At 48.4% G+C, this 23447-nt stretch overlaps 1 protein-coding gene across 1 annotated transcript; it reads right to left on the bottom strand.

Annotated features, from left to right (window-relative positions):
- Positions 1–2200: 2200 nt before the first annotated feature.
- On the bottom strand, positions 2201–23437 carry foxp1b (forkhead box P1b). Its single transcript, XM_077013689.1, has 11 exons — positions 23403–23437; positions 22916–23023; positions 17094–17181; positions 15532–15615; positions 11579–11783; positions 11351–11427; positions 9995–10096; positions 8448–8569; positions 7359–7428; positions 6870–7030; positions 2201–3890 (listed from the first exon to the last, which is right to left on the bottom strand). Exons 1-11 carry the CDS (start codon positions 23435–23437, stop codon positions 3746–3748), a joined length of 1197 nt encoding a protein of 398 aa, XP_076869804.1. The 3' UTR covers positions 2201–3745.
- Between the last annotated feature and the right edge of the window lie 10 nt (positions 23438–23447).

A 23447-nucleotide genomic window follows, 5' to 3' on the forward strand; every position in this document is an offset into this window, starting at 1 on the left:
AAATATTCAATACACCCGTCGATTCAGTGACTGCAGCTCTCTCTATTACTGGAGTGGTGTGAGATTTCCGTCAGAGGGAACACACCTGTGTGTCCTGTCTCTGAGCTCACTGTCTAGACCCGACAGCTGCGGGAGACGACTGCCGGTGAGCTGAGAGAAGGAAGTATCAAAAACAGCTTAACAGAAGAAGAGAGGGAAAAGACTCTGTACAAAACACTCCGCTTGACGATAACAGACGAGCCTGTTTTCTATTTTACACTTTCTAAAATCCAAAAATCTGGGATTATCCCTAAAATCGTCCCTATCCCTCCCTCTCTCTGATGTCTGCACGTAGGGCGTTTTTGGAGTAAAAATGAGGATTACTATGTTTAATATATTTGCAGCAGAGTTTGCTATTTCAATACATACAGAAGTTTGTTTATCATTGCTTTGTGTCGTTTTTAATAGTCAATACAAAGCAGTTGCGATAAAGCAAACATTGGTAATACAAACATATTTGTTTTTGTTCTTCGAAAGGAGCAAAAGAAAGAAAAAAACAAGAAAGGACACAGGATTATAATGTGATGTATGTACAACCTACTGTAATAAAAACCCATACAAGCCCAGAGAGGGGGGGTATCAAACAAAAGAACAGAAAGAAAGCTTAGCAACTTCTCTTTAGGGAAAAAAGGCCTGAGGTTTGGATTGGTTTGCAAAACAAAATGAACATGAGACCTTCAAGATAAATTGAATTTTTTGCATTTTTTATATATTTTTTTTCTAAACTCTTCCTTAAAATATCATTTGCTACAGTTTTAGACTAAACATGCAAGACGGACGACTAAGTGCATCAGAGTGAAATGGTGTGTCTCTTTTTCTGCGTTGAATCAGTCCCTACAGGTGTGAACTGAGGTACGCGCACTAACAGAGTTCACATGCTGCTTCACTTTAGTAATGTGAGCTACACATGCGGAGGAGGAGCTTATCTACCTGCTGGTCCCCTCCCCCCTTCGCTCCAGAATGTCAGGCTAACCAATCAGAGATGGGCTTCGGATGAACATACGCCTTTCCCACAATCCCTCTCTGGCTGGCTCAGTCCTATCCACAGCTGCCTGGAAGTTTATTGTTGTTTTTGTTTTTTTTTTTTGTTTTTTTTTTAACCCTCCCCACAGACCACAGTTACCATTCTTATTTATAGGAAATGCATGGTTGAGTTTACAAAGAAAGAGTAACTGCCATTAAAGTACCTTGTACCCAGCTTATTAGTTGACAGGAGTGTTTTTTTAATATAAAAAGTAAATTGTTGACAGAACCTAAAACACAATCATAAAGCGTTTGCCATGGTTAACACAGGACAAAAAAGATTCTGACTGGATTTACAGAAGTGGCATACAAACTCATCAGAGGATAAAAAAAGAGACAACCCTTAAACAGAACAAAGATGTCATTATTGTGTGGTCCAGTTTGAAGCACAGAACTCGTTTTCACGTTCGCTATGCAAGTGTTTCTCACTTCCCGTGATTTGCTTATAGGGTGAGGACAGTGAACCTAGTCTCCAGACAACTTCTGTCTGTGAATTTCTCTTACAGACGCCATTTCCTGGTAGCGAGCTCTCTTTAACCTCTATGTTGGCCCAAAAATAACATTGCTAGGATATGATCATGTTTGTCCCAATCTCTGCCTCTCCTCTCCTATTTTGGTCAAAGGCAAAGATTTGCAGCTGCCCATTGAACAATCCCTTTGGCTTGAAATGTCAGTCAAGTTGAACGACTCGCTAATTCTCCGTAAGCTAAACACAGTCAGAACTATTTTCTCCACCCTTTTTGCGTCTCATGGGAGAGCACGGAGGATATTTGGCCTTGTTTGCTATTGCGTGGAACAGAGAACGTCTTTTTTAACTTGTAGTTTATCTTTGGTAGTCACAGATAAAAAGACACAACAACTTATAAGAAAAACAAAACAAAAACAATAAACAAAAAACAAACAACCAAAACCCTAAAAAATAGTAAATGGAATAATAAATAAACAAAGTGGTTGGTTGCAGTCATAAATCGCATTCAAATGAGCTTGATCTAATTCTCTCACTTTCATACAGTCCCGACACTTTATTTATTTTGATTTATTTTAACACAAACTGCAGGCAGCTGGGGACCAGAGCCACTGTTTATGTTGCCACAACCCCCCCCCCCCCCCCCCCCCCCCCCCCAAACCACCCCCCCACTCCCCAAAGTTCTTACGCAGGTTTGCCTAATGCAAACCTGGAACCAACTTCATCCTCGTTTCCAAGGTAATGTGGGTAGATGCATGTGGTCGTAGTGGGCTGCCCCCCGATGCTGTAATGCTGAGTGGTCATGGCTTCTAATGCCAGCCTCGGCTTGTAATCGCTTCAACCTTATCCCACGTGTAATTACTAATAACTGCTAATAACAGGGGAAATGGGGTGGCCACTGATGTGGGAAACGAAACATTAAAAACAACAGGGAATGCACTTTCAAATCCTCTGGCCTCACCAGACGGTCGCTAAATTACAGAGCGGGAAAAGAAAGCAGAGAAATAAAAGTTCCATCTATGCTGACAGTTTGGCTGGGGAAACACAATTAGTTTTTGTCTAACTATTATCTCTTAGCTTCTGCTGCTCTGTCTGACATTTCATTTTTTTCCAGTCACACCAGGGTTTCGATCAGCGATTCAGTTGCGACACACTGCCACGAAAGGGGGATTTTTGAAAGTATAATTTTGCGATGATAAGTCGTAACCTGCACTGATTCCTCTACCATTCATTCCCTCGTGGAAATTAAACTTCATTGATGCGTGGAGAGGGAGAGCCTTCATTATGAGTAGTGCACTGGCAGATGGACTTCAAGTGTGGATATGTGTGTGTGTGTGTGTGTGTGTGTGTGTGTGTGTGTGTGTGAGAGAGAGAGAGAGAGAGAGAGCGCAATGTGACAGTGAGGTGGCATTCCTGAAATGTGAAATAAATGACACACGGCAAATACTACACGGCAAATCTGATGCCCTGTTTCCCATTTTTCAAATGGCAAAAGATATTCGGAATCCTGGAAAGAAGCGATACACATTCAAGTGCTGATGATACAGAATCTCCACGACGATGGGCGTGAGGTCTGATCAGTTACAGGAAAACAAACAAAAACAAACAAATAAGAGCATAGAACAACAAGGGGACACCATGTTTGCCCTTTGAACTCCAGAATGACCATCTCCCAGCTGTTTCGGGAGCAAACCTAGGATGATTCGAAGGCAGTGACATTGAACTAAATTCACATCCACCCGTGCGCACACACCCGGCGTGTGAAGGGCGTGTCCGTTTGGGGGCTAATGATTCAAGCGTGTGCTCCCCCACAGCTGAGCGGACTCAGAGGACCGCGGGGCAGTCTTTCTCTGCGTATGCGTTCACGTTCGTGTCCGCTCTGATCTCTATGTCCAACGCGAGGAAGAGGTCCCCCCCCTCCGTACCACACGGCTCCTTGGTCAGACGTGAGGAGAAACAACGTGCTTGGTCTTTTAAACCCAAAAAGTAGAAACAAATCAAAAATACTCCCATATGGAATAGATCTTTTTTTTATCTCTTATGTGTATTTCATGTCTCATGGCACTAAGAAAGTTTTTTTTAAGTTTTTTTTTTTATATAAGTGGCTGTCAACAGAAAGGGCGGGACTCCAGTGTCGGGCCTGCAGGGTCAGGAGTGGTCTCGTCGATGGTCGATCTCAGTTAAAGTTTGGCCTCAAGGACCTGAGGGAAAGCAGCCTTACAGCATGTCTTCATTCCCGTGGTCGTCCTCGTAATCTCTGTGGTGGTCGAAGTCTGGACTGTGATTGGCTGTTGTCACCAGAGACAGCGGCCCTTCGTGCTCCTCCGGGTCCAGTGGTTCTTCTTTAACGCTGATGTGATGCCTAAAAACGGAAAAGCCATGCAGGTGCTTATCGTTACTAAACAAATAATATAAATAATCACAATAGCCTTTAAAAGACATTTAAAAGACACCCACTGATATCGTAGGAAAGAAAGAGGTCTGAACAGAGGGACAGACGTTAAGTAACCCTAGCAGGGACCACGTGATGACTTCAGCCCTCTTTCGGCGGCTTCAGCGCAGGGGAAACCTGGCTGCGTTACTTTCCGCAACGGCCCGACAACAGGGGTATTCACTCGGAATTGATAAATGAGGGAGATTAACAACGCGTGACGAGGAGAGCAGAGAATGGACTGCAGCTAGAGAACAGGAGTCACAGAGAGAGAGAGAGAGAGGGAGAGAGAGAGAGAGGGAGAAAGAGAGGGAGGGGGAGAGAGGGCCGCCTGTCAGGCTCCCGGTGGCGTTGGACCAGCGCTCTGTGTGTTCCTCTTCCCGCTCGTTAACATGCGCAACCCAGGAGGCGGGTCCCTGGAGGACGACCCCGTGCAAGACTCTGTCATTAATCAACTTCAAGCTGGCAACAAAAAAAAAAGAAAAGAAAAGAAAAGAAAAGAAAAAAAGAAGAGGAAAACACAACAGAACGCGGCGAGCCGACAACGGCGCCCGCGCTTTAAATGCGCGCAAAATTAATGCGGCTCCTCACCAAAGTGTCAATAAGGGAGGAAGAAAAGAGCATGCAGGGAGGTGAGAGAGGGAAAAGGGAAGTGTGTGTGTGTGTGTGTGTGTGTGGAGGGGGGCGGGGGCTCGACACAAACACGGGGTGATAAGAAACAGAGCCCTTACGAGAATAATAATGCTGTCAGTTGTAAACAAGGAAAAACATGAACCCCCCGGCCCCACCGTCTGGGTGCGGGATTCTCCGCAGAGATGAGATCTGCCACATTTCTCATTATAGAAACACTGCGGGGACAGAGGGCCAGAGAGTAGGTGCTGTAGGGAGAGGACGGAACAGAAACCTGGGGCCCTATCGGAGGTGACGGGTGGTGCGAGCTGGAGGTGACGGGTGGTGCGAGCGCTACTCTGCACCTTCGCTGCCGCATGTTTGTCAAATGTTAATTAGTGGCAAACTGACAATGGGCAAACAGCTAAGGCTGCACTCGCTACGTAGCCGCACTCGCTACGAGGACGGCTACGCTAACGCAACACCGTTTTGGGGTGTGAGCAATAACAGAGACGCGGCAAACTCTTCCCCTTCTACGGGCGTAGATCAAAGCGACTCCACTAGTCCCAACGCCTCCAGTTCTCCGTTTCTAGCTGCAGGGCAAACATGAAACCGTTATTATTATGCTATTGAAGCGTGTTCCCTATCCTAGTAATTAAGACTGGGGCTCCTGCCCATTATCCGCACGCGGAGCGAGAGACTTTTCCGTGCGGAAAGTGCCGGACACTTACCGAATACGTGCTCGGAGCAAGTGGAGGGACATTTGGGAGGGAACGCTGTACGCTAGCGCCAAACCCGCGGAAGCGTGCGCCATACACATAAGTAATAAAGTTAATAGAGATGAAGTGTGGCGTATAAAGATAAAGGGGCGTTTCGTGCTTCGTCTGTGTCTTTAAGGGGTGTTCGGCTGATCGTACTTTATTGGCTTTTAATGCACCAGGACGGTGCAGGTATCTCACCGCGGGCGCCTGGTTACGCCGGAGCTCGCGTGAGCGAGACTTTTTGTTTATGAGTTGCTTAAGTCGGCGAATGTGCCCGTAGAGGGTGGGAGCGCAAGGGGAGGGGGGGGTCCTACGGCAGGCCCCCCCCAGGCTAGCATCCCCATCCTGTTCCTGCTACGGAGCCATGCCCGGAGCTGTGGAGCGCCGTTCCCAATGATTAACGCAAGCACTTTTCTCCCTCTGCATCTCCATAAGTTCATTACTCGTTTCTGGGAGGGAGAGGGGGGGGTTTGGGGGGTAGGAGGGGGTATTTCTTCCTTTCCAGTATTTTGTGCTGAAACTGCCCTCTTGCTCCCCAATGTTTTACCCAAGGGCCGATGGATCTGGCCCAGCAACAAATCACGGCGCTGTCCGCACACATCTGGAAGCCGTGTTGCCTGTGCTGTATTTTCTTAGGCATCCAACAAGTTAGCAGTTGCTCCTATACTGCAAGTGTACGGGGAGATGTGGTCGTCGGACTAACCACAGCGCAGCTATGCGCACATCTCCCCACGTATCGCACACACGCTTTTTCCGCCCCGTCCAGCCTTTTTCTCAGAGGCCCGGAAGCTTTTCGGACGTGTTGAGAGTCGTGTCCAGGCGGGGAAAACAGGGCAGCTCTGTCATCTTCTATTCACGACTTTTGTAAATATTTAAACAAAATGGAGGCAATAATTACGCAGTAACACGGCGCAGTACAGTACACATTATTGACCCACACTAAAAAGAAGTTTATAAACTCAGAGCTTGAAATAACAGACAGAGAGGGGGAGAGAGAGACAGACAGAGAAAGAGACAGAGAATGGAACAGAGAGAGAAATATAGAGAGAGGGAGAAAGAGAGGGAGAGAAACAGTGAGACAGAGAGGGAGAGTTAGAGAGAGAGCCAGAGAGAGTGAGACAGAGAGAGAGAGGGAGAGAGGGATGAAGCCAGAAGCAGACAGCAGGCAGACTATTTTCTTTACGACTCGCCCCAGACTACGACCCGTCCTAAAGGTGGAGTTTCCTTTTGACGAAGTCAGCAGTGGTGCAGCAGCATTCTGGATTTCCTCTGTGTACCGAATATCTCGCTGAAACTTTATATAGTAGATACGCTACACTTTCGTTGTAATGTAGTGTGTGTGTGTGTGTGTGTGTGTGTGTGTGTGTGTGTGTGTGTGTGTGTATATACTTGCTTTTGAAGGCCCTTTCAAGCTGCCCTAAGTTCCCACACAGTTAAACACACACACACACACACACACACACACACACACACACACACACACACACACACACACACACGCAGGCACAACCAGCGAGGGCTGAGGGTGTGAAACACTTACATAGGCGGCAGGGGGGAGCGTCCCGGGCTGCTGTCACTACCGTTGCTGTGGTCCATGGCACCATTCATCTCCTCTCGGATAGCGTTGGCGAGTGAGTGGAGAGTGGGGCTTCCCATGGACGCAGTAGTGTATAGAGGTATGTTGTTCTCCGCCATCGAAGCCTGACAAAGCACGTGCAGGATTTAAGAGGGCGGGCGGAGAGAGGAAACCCAGGGATCAACACCTCACTGCTGGGTAAGGCGCAGGAGCGGGGGCAGTTTGCTCCGTCTAACCCCGTCAATAACTAGTGAAAGCTAGCAAGGCCACTTAGTATTATGTAAATAACAACATTTCAGGGTCAAGTAATGTTTGGACAAATTAGCATTTTCATTCCAACACTGCTCTATACACGTATAGTCCAGAAAAGACTTTCTGGTCAGTCTACCTCTTACACTGCTCAGTGTATTATTGAAGGTCAACGTTAAATTGAGAAACGGCAGGTTGTGTTACCTGAAAGGCGGCTGAGAGGGCAGGACCGTATCCCAGACTGGTCTGAATATTTTTCACTAGAGCTGGACTTCTGTAGATACGACCACACACACAGAACAAAAGCATTTCGCTATGAGAACACCGCATGGAGAGTTAGACTGGGATGATTACAGTTCTGAGCAAATGCTGGTATTGATAAACCTCTTATCAGGAGGGCTTCCAGAGTATGCAGCCAACACAATAGTGCTTCAGCTCTGATGGCTGCTCAAGGCTTGCATTTAAACGGCAATTGTATATCCGATATAAAGCACAAACTGCCCTTTATCAGAGTGTACAAATGTATTTCTACACCGTTTCTGGTGCTGCTTATCTCAGATTAGTGGTTCACAGATTATGAGCATTAAATATAATAAATCATTTCATGTAGCAGGGAACAAAGTGGCAACATCAAAACTGGGATGTATGAAACGCTACACACAGGATGAGAGCATGGCACATGTAAGCAAAGCATGCAGGGAAATGGCAGGAAGGGGAGGGGCTGGGGAGAGGGGGCGGTGCTTACTGTACGAGTAGCTCGCCGAAGGTGTCGTCGTCGACGTGTTTCCGCGGGCGACCTCGCTGTATGTGGCGGCCCCTTTTAAACTCTTCGTCGTCTACGGTCCAAAAGGACCCAAAGTCATCCTCGACTCTTACAAAACACTTATGTAGGGAGAGATTGGTGCGCACGGCACCCTGGGTAGGGAAGGCGGGGTGGAGGGGGGGGGGGGGGGGGCGGAGCAGCCAGGGCGGATGCAACGGACATACGGACGGACAGACGGACGAGCAGACAAACAGAAGATGGTCAGGTGAGAGGGGGAGGAGATGCCTGAGCAAGCACAAGTCACTGTGGGTCCCGGCCAACCAGCTGAGGGTGCGGAGGTGCGCGGCTAAGCCGGGGGAGGGGGGTCGGGGTGGGGTGAGGTGGGGTGGTGGGGTAGAACAGCACGCAAGATGATGACATGGATATCGCTTCCCATCAAGCAACACGGGTCTGGCCAGCCGGGCTGTGCGGGGTTGGGGGGGGTTGGCGAGGGGGGGGGGGGGGGGGGTGTTGGCGGGAGGCACACCTACCCGCTGATCTTTTGTGGCCTTCTCTTTTGGAACTCTATCTCGTCGACGGTCCATACCGCCCCTTTAACGTTTTCTACCCGCACAAAACACTTGTGAAGACTAAGGTTATGCCGGACTGCGTTCTGCAGTTGGTGTAAAAGAAAAGAAAAAGTCTATCAGTCAAAGAGAAGTGAGCCAACATAATTAATGCTTCACAATGCAGCACACAGGCCGAACGCTGCAACGTGGGCTTCATTAAAGCATGCTCTCGCTGCAATTTCTCATTAACACTGTCAGGTTAGAAATATGGCTTCCCCAAACATTAAAAACACAAAGGAACCAGTGATCGGGGAGGGGCGGACCACCTTAACCTGCAAACGGAATTCCAGACTGAACAAACAGCCAGTCAAATAAACACGATTCTCAGGGCCGTCGCACACAACCGGACCTTCAGCGTCGCGGCCGAACAACAGCGGTTAGAAGCCGCCTCGCCGTCTGGACACTCGTAATTTACCTTTCCATCAGGCCCATTTGCAGAGCACTCGGACAATATTCAGTAAATAACACACTGACAAACGCTCCCCGTGTGGGCGGGGTGTCAGCACGGTGCTTCACCGTTAACTTGTGGTAAAGGTAGGAAGACGGTTCACCGTTTCCTGCCTCGATGCAAAGCGGAAACTCAAACACTTCAGCTCAATGCAAATACTTAACTGCAAAAAATACATCCTAATCAAATGACCAGATTTCCCTCCGAGCTACTGAGAAGAGTCCAGTGCAAATGTAAAAACGCTTTTAAAGTAAACGTAGGCCTATATGAAGAAGGCCTCTCTTCTAGGTCCTTCTGTGGATCATTTCGTAAAATTATATTTCGAATTCAATTATGTTTGGAAAATGTTTTTTTTTCTACCCCTAAGATAATTTGTACAAAGCCAAATGGAAAAATGTGGTCACTCTGTACTACGCCATACGTGTTTCCACCACAATACACAACGCATGATTTCACATTATTTAAATTTCATCTTAATTTAATCATAATCTATATATTTTTATTATGAGATTCTTTCCACATGTGTACCGTGTGACCTTTTTCTGAGTGTGTGTGTGTGTGTGTGAGTGTGTGTGTGTGTGTGAGCGAGTGTTTACAGCTACAGTGCCTCGTCGGGAGAGTGTGTACAGGCACAGTGTTAAAGAGCCCAGCAGCTCAGTCTGGACACGAGACTCCCTGCACTCGATTTCACTTCTCTTCTATTAATTTATCAATTATTCATTTCACATCTTATTTCTTTGGAAATAAGTTTGTGTCTGTACTTGTGTGTGTGTGTGTGTGCAGGTGTGTGTATGTATGCAAGTGTGTGTATGTGTGTGTAAAAGCTCACAGGCAGGCACTCTGTAGTGCTTTTAAAGTCAGGCTGTAACCCTTAACCAGTGCTGTACCGGGGAGTTCTTTCCTTTAACAACTCGTCACTTTAAACATGTCTGGGATTGTACATCGTTAGCAAAGAATTAAGTGCTCATTAATGTGCACTAAGTCAGAACAGGAAGGACATTAGGAGGAAACGAGATATTACCTTCCACGTAGCTGCGTTCCGCCTAAAATATGCAAACATTCGCGTGAACCAGTTGTATATCTCGTTTAGTGTTAGCTGTTTTTCCGGTGACTCGAGTATCGCCTGGGAAAAAAAAAGACACATACAAACACACACACACACACACACACACACACACACACACACACACACACACACACACACACACACACACACAAATGCTGATAAGCAACAATTCAATTCCACTTCCGTTTGGAGCCCCAGCTGAAACAAAGGGTGATGGGGGTTGCATCTTGGGGCCACGCCTCCTCGTGGAGCATGTAAAGCAGCCCCGTGCTGATTGGCCCCCAGCTCCCGTCTGCTTTGTTTACCCTGTGTATTCTGCGCAGCCTCATTCAAATGGTCCCATTTGAATATGCTCTTTTCCGCTTAGCAGCCGGAACAAGTAAAAACTATTTCGCTGGGGCCAGATTACAGCGCGCCAATTATCCCCAGCCCAGATTAATGCCCGCGCGATGGCAGATTAGCGGGCTGCCTCCGATAATTGACTGGGCATCTTAAAGACGCCCCAGCCCCGCTGTTGTGTGAAATGAATTTCGTAATAATCACATTGGCTGTAATGCTTCATCAAAAGCAATTGTTATATGTGAAGGGGGTTGTCACCACCCCACCCACCCACCCCACCCCCAGTTCTCTGAGTATCTTAGCGCTTCGTTTACTGATGGTTAATCTTGCGTTGCAGGGATAAATTGTATTTCAAATTTAACAGGATAGTCAGATGGTGAATGAGTGAGAAAAATTCATAATAAATAAATTATAGAGCAGTTTGTGTCCATGGTGACTATTTATACCACCTTTCATGGCATGAATGAAAATGGCTGCATGGAGCTGATGGTGTGACCGTGTCGTGATGGTGTGTCCGTGTCTTGATGGTATGACCGCGTCGTGATGGTGTGACCGTGACCCAATGGTGTGTCCGTGTCCCGATGGTGTGACCGTGTCGTGATAATGTGTCCGTGTCGTGATGGTGTGACCGCGTCGTGATGGTGTGACCGTGTCGTGATGGTGTGACCATGTCTTGATGGTGTGACCGTGCCGTGATGGTGTGACCGCGTCGTGATGGTGTGTCAGTGTCGTGAAGGTGTGTCTGTGTCGTGAAGGTGTGACTGCGTCGTGATGGTGTGACCGTGTCGTGATGGTGTGACCGTGTCGTGATGGTGTGACCGTGTCTTGATGGTGTGACCGTGCCGTGATGGTGTGACCGCGTCGTGATGGTGTGACCGCGTCGTGATGGTGTGACCGCGTCGTGATGGTGTGACCTTGTCGTGATGGTGTGACCTTGTCGTGATGGTGTGTCCGTGTTGTGGGAGTTCTTACCTGTCGTATTAATGATGCATATGTGAATGGAGGGCGGACATCCGTGTTCATGTAGAACTCCTTGTTTTGGCCGATGTCTGTTAAAGGGGCACAGAGCCATTATGTTTGCAAACTCACGACACAAGCGAGACCCGCTGTGTCCCACAAAGAGCCATGCAGAACACACATCTGTGAAAAGCCAAACTCCCGAGTGCCCACGCACTGAGGGGACGAGGGGACATGGACTACCTGGGGACATGGGCATGCTGTACTTGTCGGAGTAGCGCCGGCGCACGGGCCCCACGCCGTGTAGGCTGGTGGGCGTGATGACGGAGTGAGCCTGGGACAGGGGCGTGAGCGGGGCCGTGGGTGTGGTGGGCGTCTGCGGGAGGCTGAGGGGCGGAGACGCTTCAGGCGCCGTCTTGGACAGGGTGGCGTTGGAAACCAGGTTGAGCTGCGAAACAGGAAGAGAGAGAAGGAATCAGCAGCGGGACCACACGGGACCACCATGTGGGGGGGAGGGGGTCAAAACAACCGTGGGGAGGGGCGGTTTACAAACATGGGTAAACAGGTCTAGTGCAGGGCGACATGTGCCCAGTCCAGGAGGACATATTCCTGGGACTCTCTTTATTTGAAATGCTGACTCCTCTTCATGTCTCTCTCTCTGATTTGGGTCAGCACTGAGGCCAGGAGTGGTTCTGCTGCCAGAATGGGTTTCCTTCCCACCCCTGAGAGGCCCCTAATAAGCCCAAGACAGAGAGGCCAAGCCAGACTAATTACAGGCTCCAGCTGTATTAAAAGGACTCTAATTAGTGACTACTTGTGGAGGTGATACCATGATTAAATGCCATGTCTACGCGACCCTACTCAGCAAGAACCAGGCGGAGTCTGAAGTGTACAGGAGACGGAAGGAGTGGACACTGAAGAACAGGCAGGGGGTATTAGTAAGTAATGGCTATAAGGTAAACTAATTAAGCACCGAACTCCGAGTGATACACTGGACTCCCCCAGCATCTGTCCTGGATTCTTACAACGTGCCTCTTTTCCTGGAGTTGCAAAAACAAGCCTGACCTAATGCTCGTGTGTGTGTGTGTGTGTATGTGTGTGTGTGTGTGTGTGTGTGTGTGTGTGTGTGTGTGTGTGTGTGTGTGTGTGTGCGTGCGTGCACCCGCACGTGTGTATTGGTGGAACCTAATGACACAAATGCATATTTCCCTCATCGAATTGATCTAATTGCTCGTTCGCCACAGGAGGCCACGTGCAAACATGATCACTGTGAAATCTGTGGTTTGGGAAGGAGGCAATCACAACAAGTCAAGGAGACAGAAATGAGGTAAAACTAAAGAAAGCAGCTGTTTTGGACGGCGTCCTGCGACTGTTTGGGCATAAACGCCACGTCAAGGCCGTCGGCTGCTCTGGATGTATCACATGACTTAATTCCACACGGTATTTTAATGCCGACACCGGGAGGCAAAGCCGGTGAACGCCGGGCCGCGCTGTTTAACATGTAAGCTCCGCCCCCCAGCACACAGCACAGCCTGTACAATTACCACCCAGCCTATTAACAGTCATTACAATCTTCACACCTCATTTGATAGACAGGTATATAATAAGGAAATTTGGACTGCCATCAATGACAAAGGGTTCATGCGTGATGTGGCACTGTGGCAGTATATCTAATTTGTTTTGTTTTTAATATTATCCTTTAATGGATTTTTAAAATGGATTAATGAGCTTTTCTGTGCCTTCATTTGGGGTGTGCGTAATTTACAATTTACACTATATGTGGAAGAGGAACATATTTGTGGTTAAATGATAGTATTTAAATTGACATGTACATGTACATATTCTTAGAAATCAAGATATCTTCAAATATCACTTGACAGCATACACATCTAGAGTTATATATAATGTTGAAATGTAATGACAAACATTTACTGTGCTGTATGAGTCCTGTTGTATAAAACACGTGTGTATATCAGCACTCGCACACGCACACACGCGCACCCACACACGCACACCCACACACGCACACACACGCACGCACACACACACACACTCGCACACACACTCGCACACACTCGCACGCACACGCACGCACGCACACACTCGCACACACGCACACACACACACGCACACACACACACTCGCACACACTCGCACGCACACGCACGCACGCACACGCACGCACGCACACACACACACACACACACACACACACACACACACACACACACACACACACACGTAATGGCCTTCTCTTTGTTTCCTGCAGCATTTGGTCTCTTTCCAGCACGCCAGTAAAAAGAAAAAAAAAAAAGAGAGAGACTTCAGACAGAAATTAATTAAATGGTAATTGGTGATCTAATTATACTGGCTTTGACTCACCAAGCTGCTAAAGAAATAAACAAAAGGAACGAAGCAGGAGGGAGAGGCGGGATTATGGACAGTGAAAAGGTCAGACTTCTGACAAGAATGCTTAGTGACACGCTCAATGGTGAACAAGGTTTAGCACTCGCACCCAGATAAACAACCCTCGCCTGCCATGATCCCCCACAACACCAACCGCTGATGTACAAGAAGCCGCTTTTTTGCAACGATATTAATGTGCAAGAATAATAAATATGGCAATTGGCCAAAAACCAACATGCACATATGTAAGACGATATGTGCATATACAAAACATTAACATATCACGTACAACTAAAATGAACAACAGCTAAATGTTTCCACGTGCAAACTCAACAACGGGCAGTTCTCCTTTGTGGTCCTGACCAAATACGGCGTTCACATGTATGATCAAACACATGTATGGCGTTCACATGTATGATCAAATACATGTATGGCGTTCACATGTATGATCAAATACATGTATGGGGTTCACATGTATGATCAAACACATGTATGGCGTTCACATGTATGATCAAATACATGTATGGCGTTCACATGTATGATCAAATACATGTATGGTGTTCACATGTATGATCAAATACATGTATGGCGTTCACATGTGTTCTGTGCAGTTCTGCGTCTCCGTATCCCTGTTCTGACACAAGGCGAGCAATGTGTGCTGCATGAACGTCCCTGGACTGTGTCTGGTGCTGTGTCACCCTACGCCTCCATACTCAAGCCCTACAGCCCTCTTGGGATATGAAGGCGAGATATCAGTGCTATCCATGTCCTAGAACACACCACATACACAAAGGTCCCGCAACATCTGGGCCGGCACTGGTCCACAGAATCTGTGTGTGTGTGAGAAAAAGAGAGAGGGAGAGAGACAGAGAGCGAAAGTGTGTGTGTGTGTGTGTGTGGGAGAGAGATAGTTTTTGTGTGTGTGCATGTGTGTGCGTGTGTGAGAGAGAGAAAGAGAGAGAGTGTTTGTGTGTGTGTTATAGAGAGTTTGTGTGTATGTGTAAGAGAGAGTGTATGTGCGTGTGTGGGCGCATGTGTATGCATGCGTGTGGGCGTGTATGTGTGTGTGTGTGTGTGTGTGTGTGTGTGTGTGTGTGTGTGTGTGTGTGTGTGTGTGTGTGTGTGTGCGTGCGTGCGTGCGTGCGTGCGTGCGTGCGTGCGTGCGTGCGTGCGTGCGTGCGTGCGTGTGTGTGTGTGTACGTGTCTGAGGTTCCTGTGAGCAGGCTACTGTCCAGCAGTCTCTGGCCACTGTGTTTTGACTCTTCAGCCCTGCGGCGAGAGGCAGAGGAAAACCGCCCTGCTGTAAATTAATGATGACAGCGCTACACATGCCTCCCAAGGAGAGCAGTGCCACTCCTCCCGCACTGCTCCACCCGCTACACGCCTCTACCAGGCTGCTATCCAGCCAGGAGATCCTGCGTTTGCTGGGGACGCCCGGTGACCATCGGGGAGCCACCATCAGACAGTGAGAGGAACTCTCTCATCTTGAACTTTAAAGACTCACAGCATACGTGTCTGTACAGTAATTCACTAAAGTCTACACTTGTCTTACACCACAAATATCATCAGTGCTACTACTGCAAAAAACACACAACCTCTGCCTTTCAGGGTGTAAATTCAGAGCTGGTCAGCATCAACCTGCAGCTTTCAAAATTGAGCCACAATGGAGAAAATGCGTAAAGGCAAATTTGTTCTGAATTCAGTATAGAGAAACAAGATGATTAGGTAGGAGAGAGAGAGAAAGGGGGAGAGAGTGGGAGGGAGAGAGAGGGGAGTGCGGTGCTACTCACAGGCTGCGGGGTGGGTTTGGGCTCTGTGGACTTCACGTGCAGGTGAGTCATCATGGCTTGCAAACGTTCTTTGTCTTTCGCCAACTTTAATAAAGAGGAGGAGACAGGAGAGGAGCACACATGAGCCAAGCTGCCATCGCAAAAGCATTTCAGTCCAGCAACATCAAACAGAAGAGAGAGAGAGAGGGGGGAAAAAACAGCTCCTTAAAGGGGGTGAAGATGTGTCAGAAAATTACACATTCAGGCCGTAGACCGCTCTGGAACCTGAGAGACCTCACCCCAAGGAGCCCTCCACCAAAAACTCATTCTCCCTTTCAGGATGTGTGTGTGGGTTTTTTATTTATTTTTAGGCCCTATGATACTGTGGGATCTGAACTGTGCCCCCCCCCCCACACACACACACACACAAAGAAAGGCACGCCCTGTAAACACACCAAACGTATTTTCTCCTTAAGGTTCCAACTCCCCCTTTTTTTGTGTGTGTGTGTGTCAAACACACAAAGTCCCGATGTTGTTTGCACCGCGGAGCCGTCTGAGAGGCCGTGATGCGGGGCAGGTGTGGGTAAACAGATGTGTACAGTAGACTAACATGCAGATAAATCCAACGAGTCTTCTCTTTTGTGTGTGTGTGTTCACTCCGAAGTGGCGGCCCGCCTGTGCGGTGCGCTCTAGGTGTGGCGGCCGGCGCTGCTCTTAAGTCTTTGGAGAGCTGTAGCTTCACTCGTCCCTGTTAATCTCCTCTAATGGAACGCCGCGGTGGAATCGTCACCTCCTTCCCCCTGAATACATGCATAACTAATATCCTTATACATATACATTAGGGGCCATTATGCCTGTTAGCACTAAAACCACTCGATGCATGTATTAATCAGAAGTTTTTCCCCTATGAAAATGCATGAAAAGTGCGTTTTTCCATAAAAACGAGTGTTATTAACAGCGTTTGTCGATCGATATGCGGAGCGACGCGGAGGACGCCCGCTGTTGTTGCTGTCTCTGTGTCCCACTGAATCTTTCATTGTGGTGCCAAACAGTTAAAAGTCGTAAATGACTTTAAAACCCAGTAAAATTCAAAATGTAATTATCTTCTGGACTAAGGCCTCGGGCGCTCCATATATCTTTGGCTGGCTGTCATGCATACATAACACATTTTTAATGACCGGTTACTCACAAACGTACAAAATAATTTCATTTTTAACCCACCCCCCTTTTTGCCTCCCCCCTCCCCCCATCTCTCAGCCACTGGTCAGAGGACGAGGGAGAGATGGAGCGGAGGAGCTGGTCATTCTGGTGTTGATGGGAGGGTGGAGATGGGAGGACGGGGTGATGGAGACATCTGTGAGGAGCACAGGAGATGGAGACACCAGTGAGGAGCACAGGAGATGGAGACACCCATGAGGAGCACAGGAGATGGAGACACCCGTGAGGAGCACAGGAGATGGAGACACCCGTGAGGAGCACAGGAGATGGAGACACCCATGAGGAGCACAGGAGATGGAGACACCCGTGAGGAGCACAGGAGATGGAGACACCCGTGAGGAGAACAGAACATGGAGACACGTTACCTGCAGTTCCAGCTGCTGGACGACCTGCATCTGTACCCGGCACTGCGCAGTGCTCCTGTCGTCCAAGGCGTGCTCGTTATTCAGGTGTCTGCGGGGAGACAGGAAGGACAGGAAGAGGCAGGGCCCATTTTAGCAGCATATTTTACAGCCCTCTATTAAGCATTTGATAAAACTTTCATAAAATATCGAGTTACATTATCTGCTCGTTCTGCAGGGCGGTCATTTATCTCGCCGTGTTGGAAAAATGAAAATGGACTTGAGATGTACACATAGTAAAATGATGAAAAAGTAAATAAAGCCATGACCACGTCCGAAAACATCAACTCTCCAAACCCAATTGAGAGTGCTATAAATGACCTTTACCCTCAACCCGAAACACACACTTATGAGTAAACACATAAATGTTTCATCACGTGGATATATCTGCAGAAACCTAGGAGTAAGTTATGAGAGAGAAAAAAACACAACAACTTCACATTTTCATGTGAATATGTCCGTTACGAATCACGCTGGCCTGTTCTCCCGCACAACGCCCTTTCCTTTCCCTTTCGAAAACGCAAAATGGCTTCTTATTTTCAGCGCCTTTCCCAGTTAATTGTGTCACCCAGATGAAGAGGTCTTGAATGAAACCAGGAGAAAAAGCCAAAAGACAACAAGGAGAAGAGAGATGGAATCTGTCAAAAACGTGAATTAGGAATATAATTATGCACGATTATTTTACACTGCCAAGTTCTTCTTCGGCAGTCTTCCCTCGCTACGTTTATAACTAATCTAAATAAGGAGCTGGCTTCAGAAAGTCTTTCGCGTTCCTTCTTTATTTTGTGGTGATTTATATAAAATGGAGGAGATAAGGTTTTTCGCCAGTGAAGGAAATATGATTGGAGGATTTTTATCAGCCGCTGCATGAATTACGGGTTTGGAAAATGCTTATGCAGGGGCATTTCATTAATCATTTCATCATAAGCCGAGCAGGATGTTTGAACTGATTTCACAAATACCCTTTCATTTCACCACTTCATTATGGCCACTAATGGATCCAATATATTATATATATCAGGAATTACATCGCGACGGCGCTGACCATGTAGGTCAGCGTCAGCAGGAGTGGGCGTCGGAGCCGGGCCAGGGCGTCGGAGAGAGGGAGAGGAACCGTGGCCCAGACACCGAGACCCTCGTCTCCTCTGCAGGGAGCCCATTCCACGCCATTTACCGTAAATAAAATTAAAAGCCGTCGGGCAGAGAGGGACAGTCGGGTGGTGAGGGCTCCATATATATCTACGAGAAGGGGCCGGCCCTCTCTGTCAAGGCGAGAAAACGTTCTGTCTTGGTGGGGGAAGAGGCGGGTCGAGGGGGGGGGGGGGGGGGGGGATAAGGGACGTTTGCAGTTGACGAGACGAGAATACGGGACCGGGGTCCGTAAGTGTAGGACGCCTGTTCCGTCTTCGGTGGAAATGACTGGAACGATCGTGGACGGCTGTCACATCTTTCATTTAAATGTGACCGCCTGTTACTCTAATAGTGCATACATATTTTATATATAACATGTGTGTGTGTTGAATCCATTACTTTATGAAGAGAATGTTGAGGACTTCAAATAGCTGATGACTAATGATGTAAACTATTGATATAAACAAGGTCAGGTTTTCTCCTCTTAAAATGGCGCTGTTGATGCAGGAGAGGGCTGAGGGAGAGACAGAGATCAAGGGAACGTTTCCAAACATCCAGCAAGAATCCCACCCCAAAAGAGAGACGGCTGGGCCTGCCCCGGGATTTTCAATGAACACTGGCCTACGTGACGCGCCTCCGAAATCGCCGTTACGGAACCTGAAGAGAACCTCTCTCCTCCCTTTCATCTTTTGTTATGCTGGATGGATCCCCCCCCCCCCCCCCCCGCCCTCCTTTCCTTCTAATGACATGTAGAGTAAGAGTGCATAATTAATAGGAAATGAAATATTCAAATGGCCCTTAATGCAGCCTCTCGGAAGAGTGTCTGGACACGAGGGGGTCTGGCTGAGCGAGGGAGCTGACATCGGGAAAGACTACGAGCGCTGGCATGTGTCACTTTGTGAACTTCAAGCGAAGGCCATTTTAAAAGCTTCCTGGCAGGATGACAGTCTCTAATGTAAATTGCCACAATAAAACAAGCTAAATAGACATTGCTCAAACAGTCAGCATTTCACATGTCATTGGAGGGGCCTGTCCCTGTGCTCTGGGTTTAATGATATACTGGGAGTCTGACGGTACAAGTCACACCAAGGGAACAGACATCGCAAAAAATCACCAGGCAAACTTATGAAGACTTACATTGTTTATTGTTCCCAACTGACAGGGGCACGTTTGCCTGAGTAAATATGTTCACCAGGGAAAATAACATCAATCATGTAGCACACTATATTTTTTAAATATAGTATCTGTCATCAAGACAAATAAATTTGTGCTATTTAGTGCTAATGTTTGTCCTTAACTGTTTTTTTTCTCATATGCGTAAATATATGCTTTGGCCTTCAGGGAAAGAGGACCCACACACTTCCTGCATATTAAAATGTGTATTGACTGTAGCTGATTTTAAGCAAACAGGGTCCTGTTCTATGGTAAATGTTACGCTATTGTGAACGGGGTGAGTAAAAACAGGTCTAAAGTCAACATACATTTTTGGAAATCTGAATAGCACTCGAATGGGAAACCGATGTTCTCTGTTTGCGTCTGATAAGGCCCTTTCCTAATAAAAGAACATTGTTTAAAGAATAATGGCATTTTTCTATCATATATCAAAAATTAATTACATTTTTTGGCAAATGTGTATGTCTTCATTAGGTTAAATATACCAATGGCCACAGAGACGCATGCATGGCAGACACACATATTTTATTATGTTACATGAATGGTTATATAGTCATATGAAGAGACAAATGTCACTTTGCCACATGGTTATAGTGCCACATTGAGACATGTATGATTACAGTGTCACATGCAGACACACATATGGTTAGTGTCATATGGAGACACATGCATGGTCACAGTCTCATGTATGCTGTCTTTATTTCACATGTAACACTGCCCATGGCAGATTGCAACGCTCCTGAATTGTGTAAGTGGTCGGCTTTTGAATACGACGGAAGCTGCCCTCACCTCGCAGGTCCGATTACACATGCACAACAGGCTGTACAAACCTGCGCGTTCCACAGCGTTGCTGGTCCGTACCAGCCTCTCTCTCTCTCGCAAAGGTCAGGGGAGTTCCCGCAAGTTCCCGACCCCCGAGAAACTGCTCCCGCTCTTCCCCCCCGAGTGTGCCACCCCCCACCACTCCCGCCCGAGCTCCTCCACCAATTAGACTTACCTCCTTCTTATTTATTGAGATAGCACGACTAGGTATGTCATCTTTTCTTTTAAAGGCAGGATAAATAACCGTCGGGTTTAAAACAACACCGCGGCCCGGCGCTGGTTGTTGCTGTTGGCGCGGGCCGTGGAGGTCTGCTCCACGTTAGAGAGCTGCTTTCGCCCTTTTCCAACGCGCTACACCGAGCTACGGCACTTCTGCTGACTAAACGCTTCTGCCTCAAACCCGCCACCCCCCCCCCCCCCCCTCCCCCACCCCGCTCAAAGGAGCTCTTTCAGGGCCCCTTATCACCCCACCTGATTTACTCTTTGTTATTTTCCCTCACCGGTTTTATTTGCGAGTCTTCCGGCCCTTCGAGCCGCAGACTGGAGGAGCGGCATGTGGGAACGCTTAACGGCGGTGAGCATTAACACCTTCCCCGCGCCGGGCCAACCCTCGCCCCGCCCGGGCTTAAACAAAGACAGCTTTTGTGGAGCCTCTCCAAATGTTTTCTTAACATGTTCCAAGCAGTTTAGGGCAGGCAAGCAAAGTAAACAAGATGTTGCCATGATAAAAACACTTGTGAAAACACTGCAGAGTGCACTCCGGCTCCTTTTTTAAGGAACATTTTTTTTCTTTTCTTCTCCCTCCGCTTTCCTTCGCTAAGCTCGGGGATGCTAATTCCACTCATTTTTGTAAACAAAACCGTGGCGCAGTGGGTGAAGCCGGACAGGGAGGCAAAAAGGGGAGAAGGAGACACTCCCAAAGCCCGACGCGTGCGGTAACGGTGGAGAAACGGGTGGGCCGCCTTCCCGTGGAGCGCTCCGCCACACGGGGGGGGGGGGGGGCCGGAGCGATGAACCATTTCCCTCGCAGCCTGAGGGAGAGCGCATGCTCGCGTCCACAGGTACACAGAGAGGGCGAGGCGGATGACGGTGTTTACCGCCATCCCGTCGTTAACAGCTGATGTGGAGGGTGTTCGGGCACCTCTGCCCTTGTTCTGGGGCAGCTCTTTAAGTGAACTGTGCCAAGACACAAGGCCTGAAACACAAGCTAACACTCAGAACAGTGGTGGTGTAGGGGCAGAGCCCAGAGGACACGGAAAGGAAGGGCTGTGTGTCTAGTCTCTCTCTCTCTCTCTCTCTCTCTTATTCTCTCTCTCCCTCTCTCCATGGGCCTCTCAGCTCTTTGTGCTTTACTCGGAGTCCTGGGTAATGGAACTGTGTTGGATCTTGTTTAGAGTGGCTCTAATCTGGCTCGACACACACTCATTGATCTGCTGCCATACCGTCTATGTTCTCATCGTCTCAGCGGCCATGGCAGTGCTGTGTGTTAGACTACACACACACACACACACACACACACACACACACACACACACACACACACACACACACACACACACGAACGTATTCACACACACATGCAGACGGACACTCACACACGCACACACACACGCGCACACACACACACGCGCGCACACACACACACACACACACACACACACACCCATTGAGGTCTTCCCCTAAACAGCAGCAACAAAAGTACCCATAGACGTTCTTTGAGGTCAAAGACCTGCTGGTCACAACAGCTGGTTTGGTGTGGACCTATGAGAAGGGCTCACCTGCCGTCAGGCGAGGGCCTGCCACTGCAGACGGAGGTCACTCTTATCTGCACAAGCACAACAAAAACGTCCTGGGCTATAAACCCTAGCCACTGATCTGAACCCCCGCACGCTCCTGTGTGCATGTCGACAGCGGGTGGGGTCACAGGGGTCACGTGCGAGCCGTGAGAAGCACGCGGGTTTGGCAGGGGCGACTTGGACAGTGTTACGAGCTGAACTTCTCAGCCTACTGACCACAGTAACCAGAGTAAAGCTTTCTGTAATATGTGATTATATACAAAACTGAATAAAATTACAGCACCAACGCCGTAACTCAGTTGAACTGAAACAAAGGAGCATCACGTATCGGACACGATGGCAACGCTTACGGGAGACAACTCACACCTCTTCACTACGACATGCAGCGAGAAAGAAGATTCAAAGATTTCACAGAAAGAAAGAAATGGAAGAAAACAGAAACGGAGAGAGGGAGGGATGCCCGTCTCGCAGTCCGCTCGGGGGAAGACAAGGGCAAACCCGCCGGGCCCTTGCGGTGAGTCTTGGCGCTGGTAAACAACCCCACCCTCTGTGCTTGTTTGGGACAGGCAGAAATCACCATGGGAGCAACACTTATCACAGATATTACAGGAGCGGGAGGGACATCACAGGTGGAGCTGCCCGGCACCCACCACCCCACACCGCCCACCTCCCCACCTGTGGAGCGCACCACCTGTGGTGCAGCCCAATTGCTAAAGGAACGGTTGGGGGTGGAGGATAGGGGCAGGGTGCGGTTTATAGACACACAATGAGTGAGGGAGGGGTGGGCATGGATTCTCCTTCATGAGGGTGGAGTAGTGGGGGTGTTTGTGTGTGTGTGTGTGTGTGTGTGTGTGTGTGACTTACTTGAGGAAAGACTGGAAGTCCTCAAACACTGCTTCACATCCTGGCCATTTACACACGCCGTGGGCGTAGAGTGGGTGGCTGTGGTGTGTGTGGTCCTCCAACACTGAACTACAGGATGGAGTGAGAGGAGAAACAAACACATTAATATCAATAACGTACATACAGAGCCCACAATGCAGTGGGGCTTTGTTTTTATTAATGGGTTTACCCTTGAGACTGGGTTATTCATCTCCATAACAATGTCATTTAATGCCACACTGATGTTTCATTCCCACAATATATCTATGTACATGAACCGCATGAAACAAAAGACACATTTGTCTGCTGTCAGGGGCCCTGCTAAGAGATCTGCTGCCCCGCCACGCCCTTTGACCTTCAGGGGGAAGCGGGTGATCAGAGCGCACATGTGACCTCTGCTTCCTGCCCAGGTGGGCCAGTCAGCCTATCAGACGCGCGGAGCTGCCCGGCGCTGGCCAATGATACCCACTTATGTCTGTGGGGGCTGGTCAGGCAGCCGTGCATGCTGGGTCTT

This window comes from Brachyhypopomus gauderio, chromosome 8, assembly GCF_052324685.1.
Source record: "Brachyhypopomus gauderio isolate BG-103 chromosome 8, BGAUD_0.2, whole genome shotgun sequence".
NCBI lineage: Eukaryota > Metazoa > Chordata > Actinopteri > Gymnotiformes > Hypopomidae > Brachyhypopomus > Brachyhypopomus gauderio.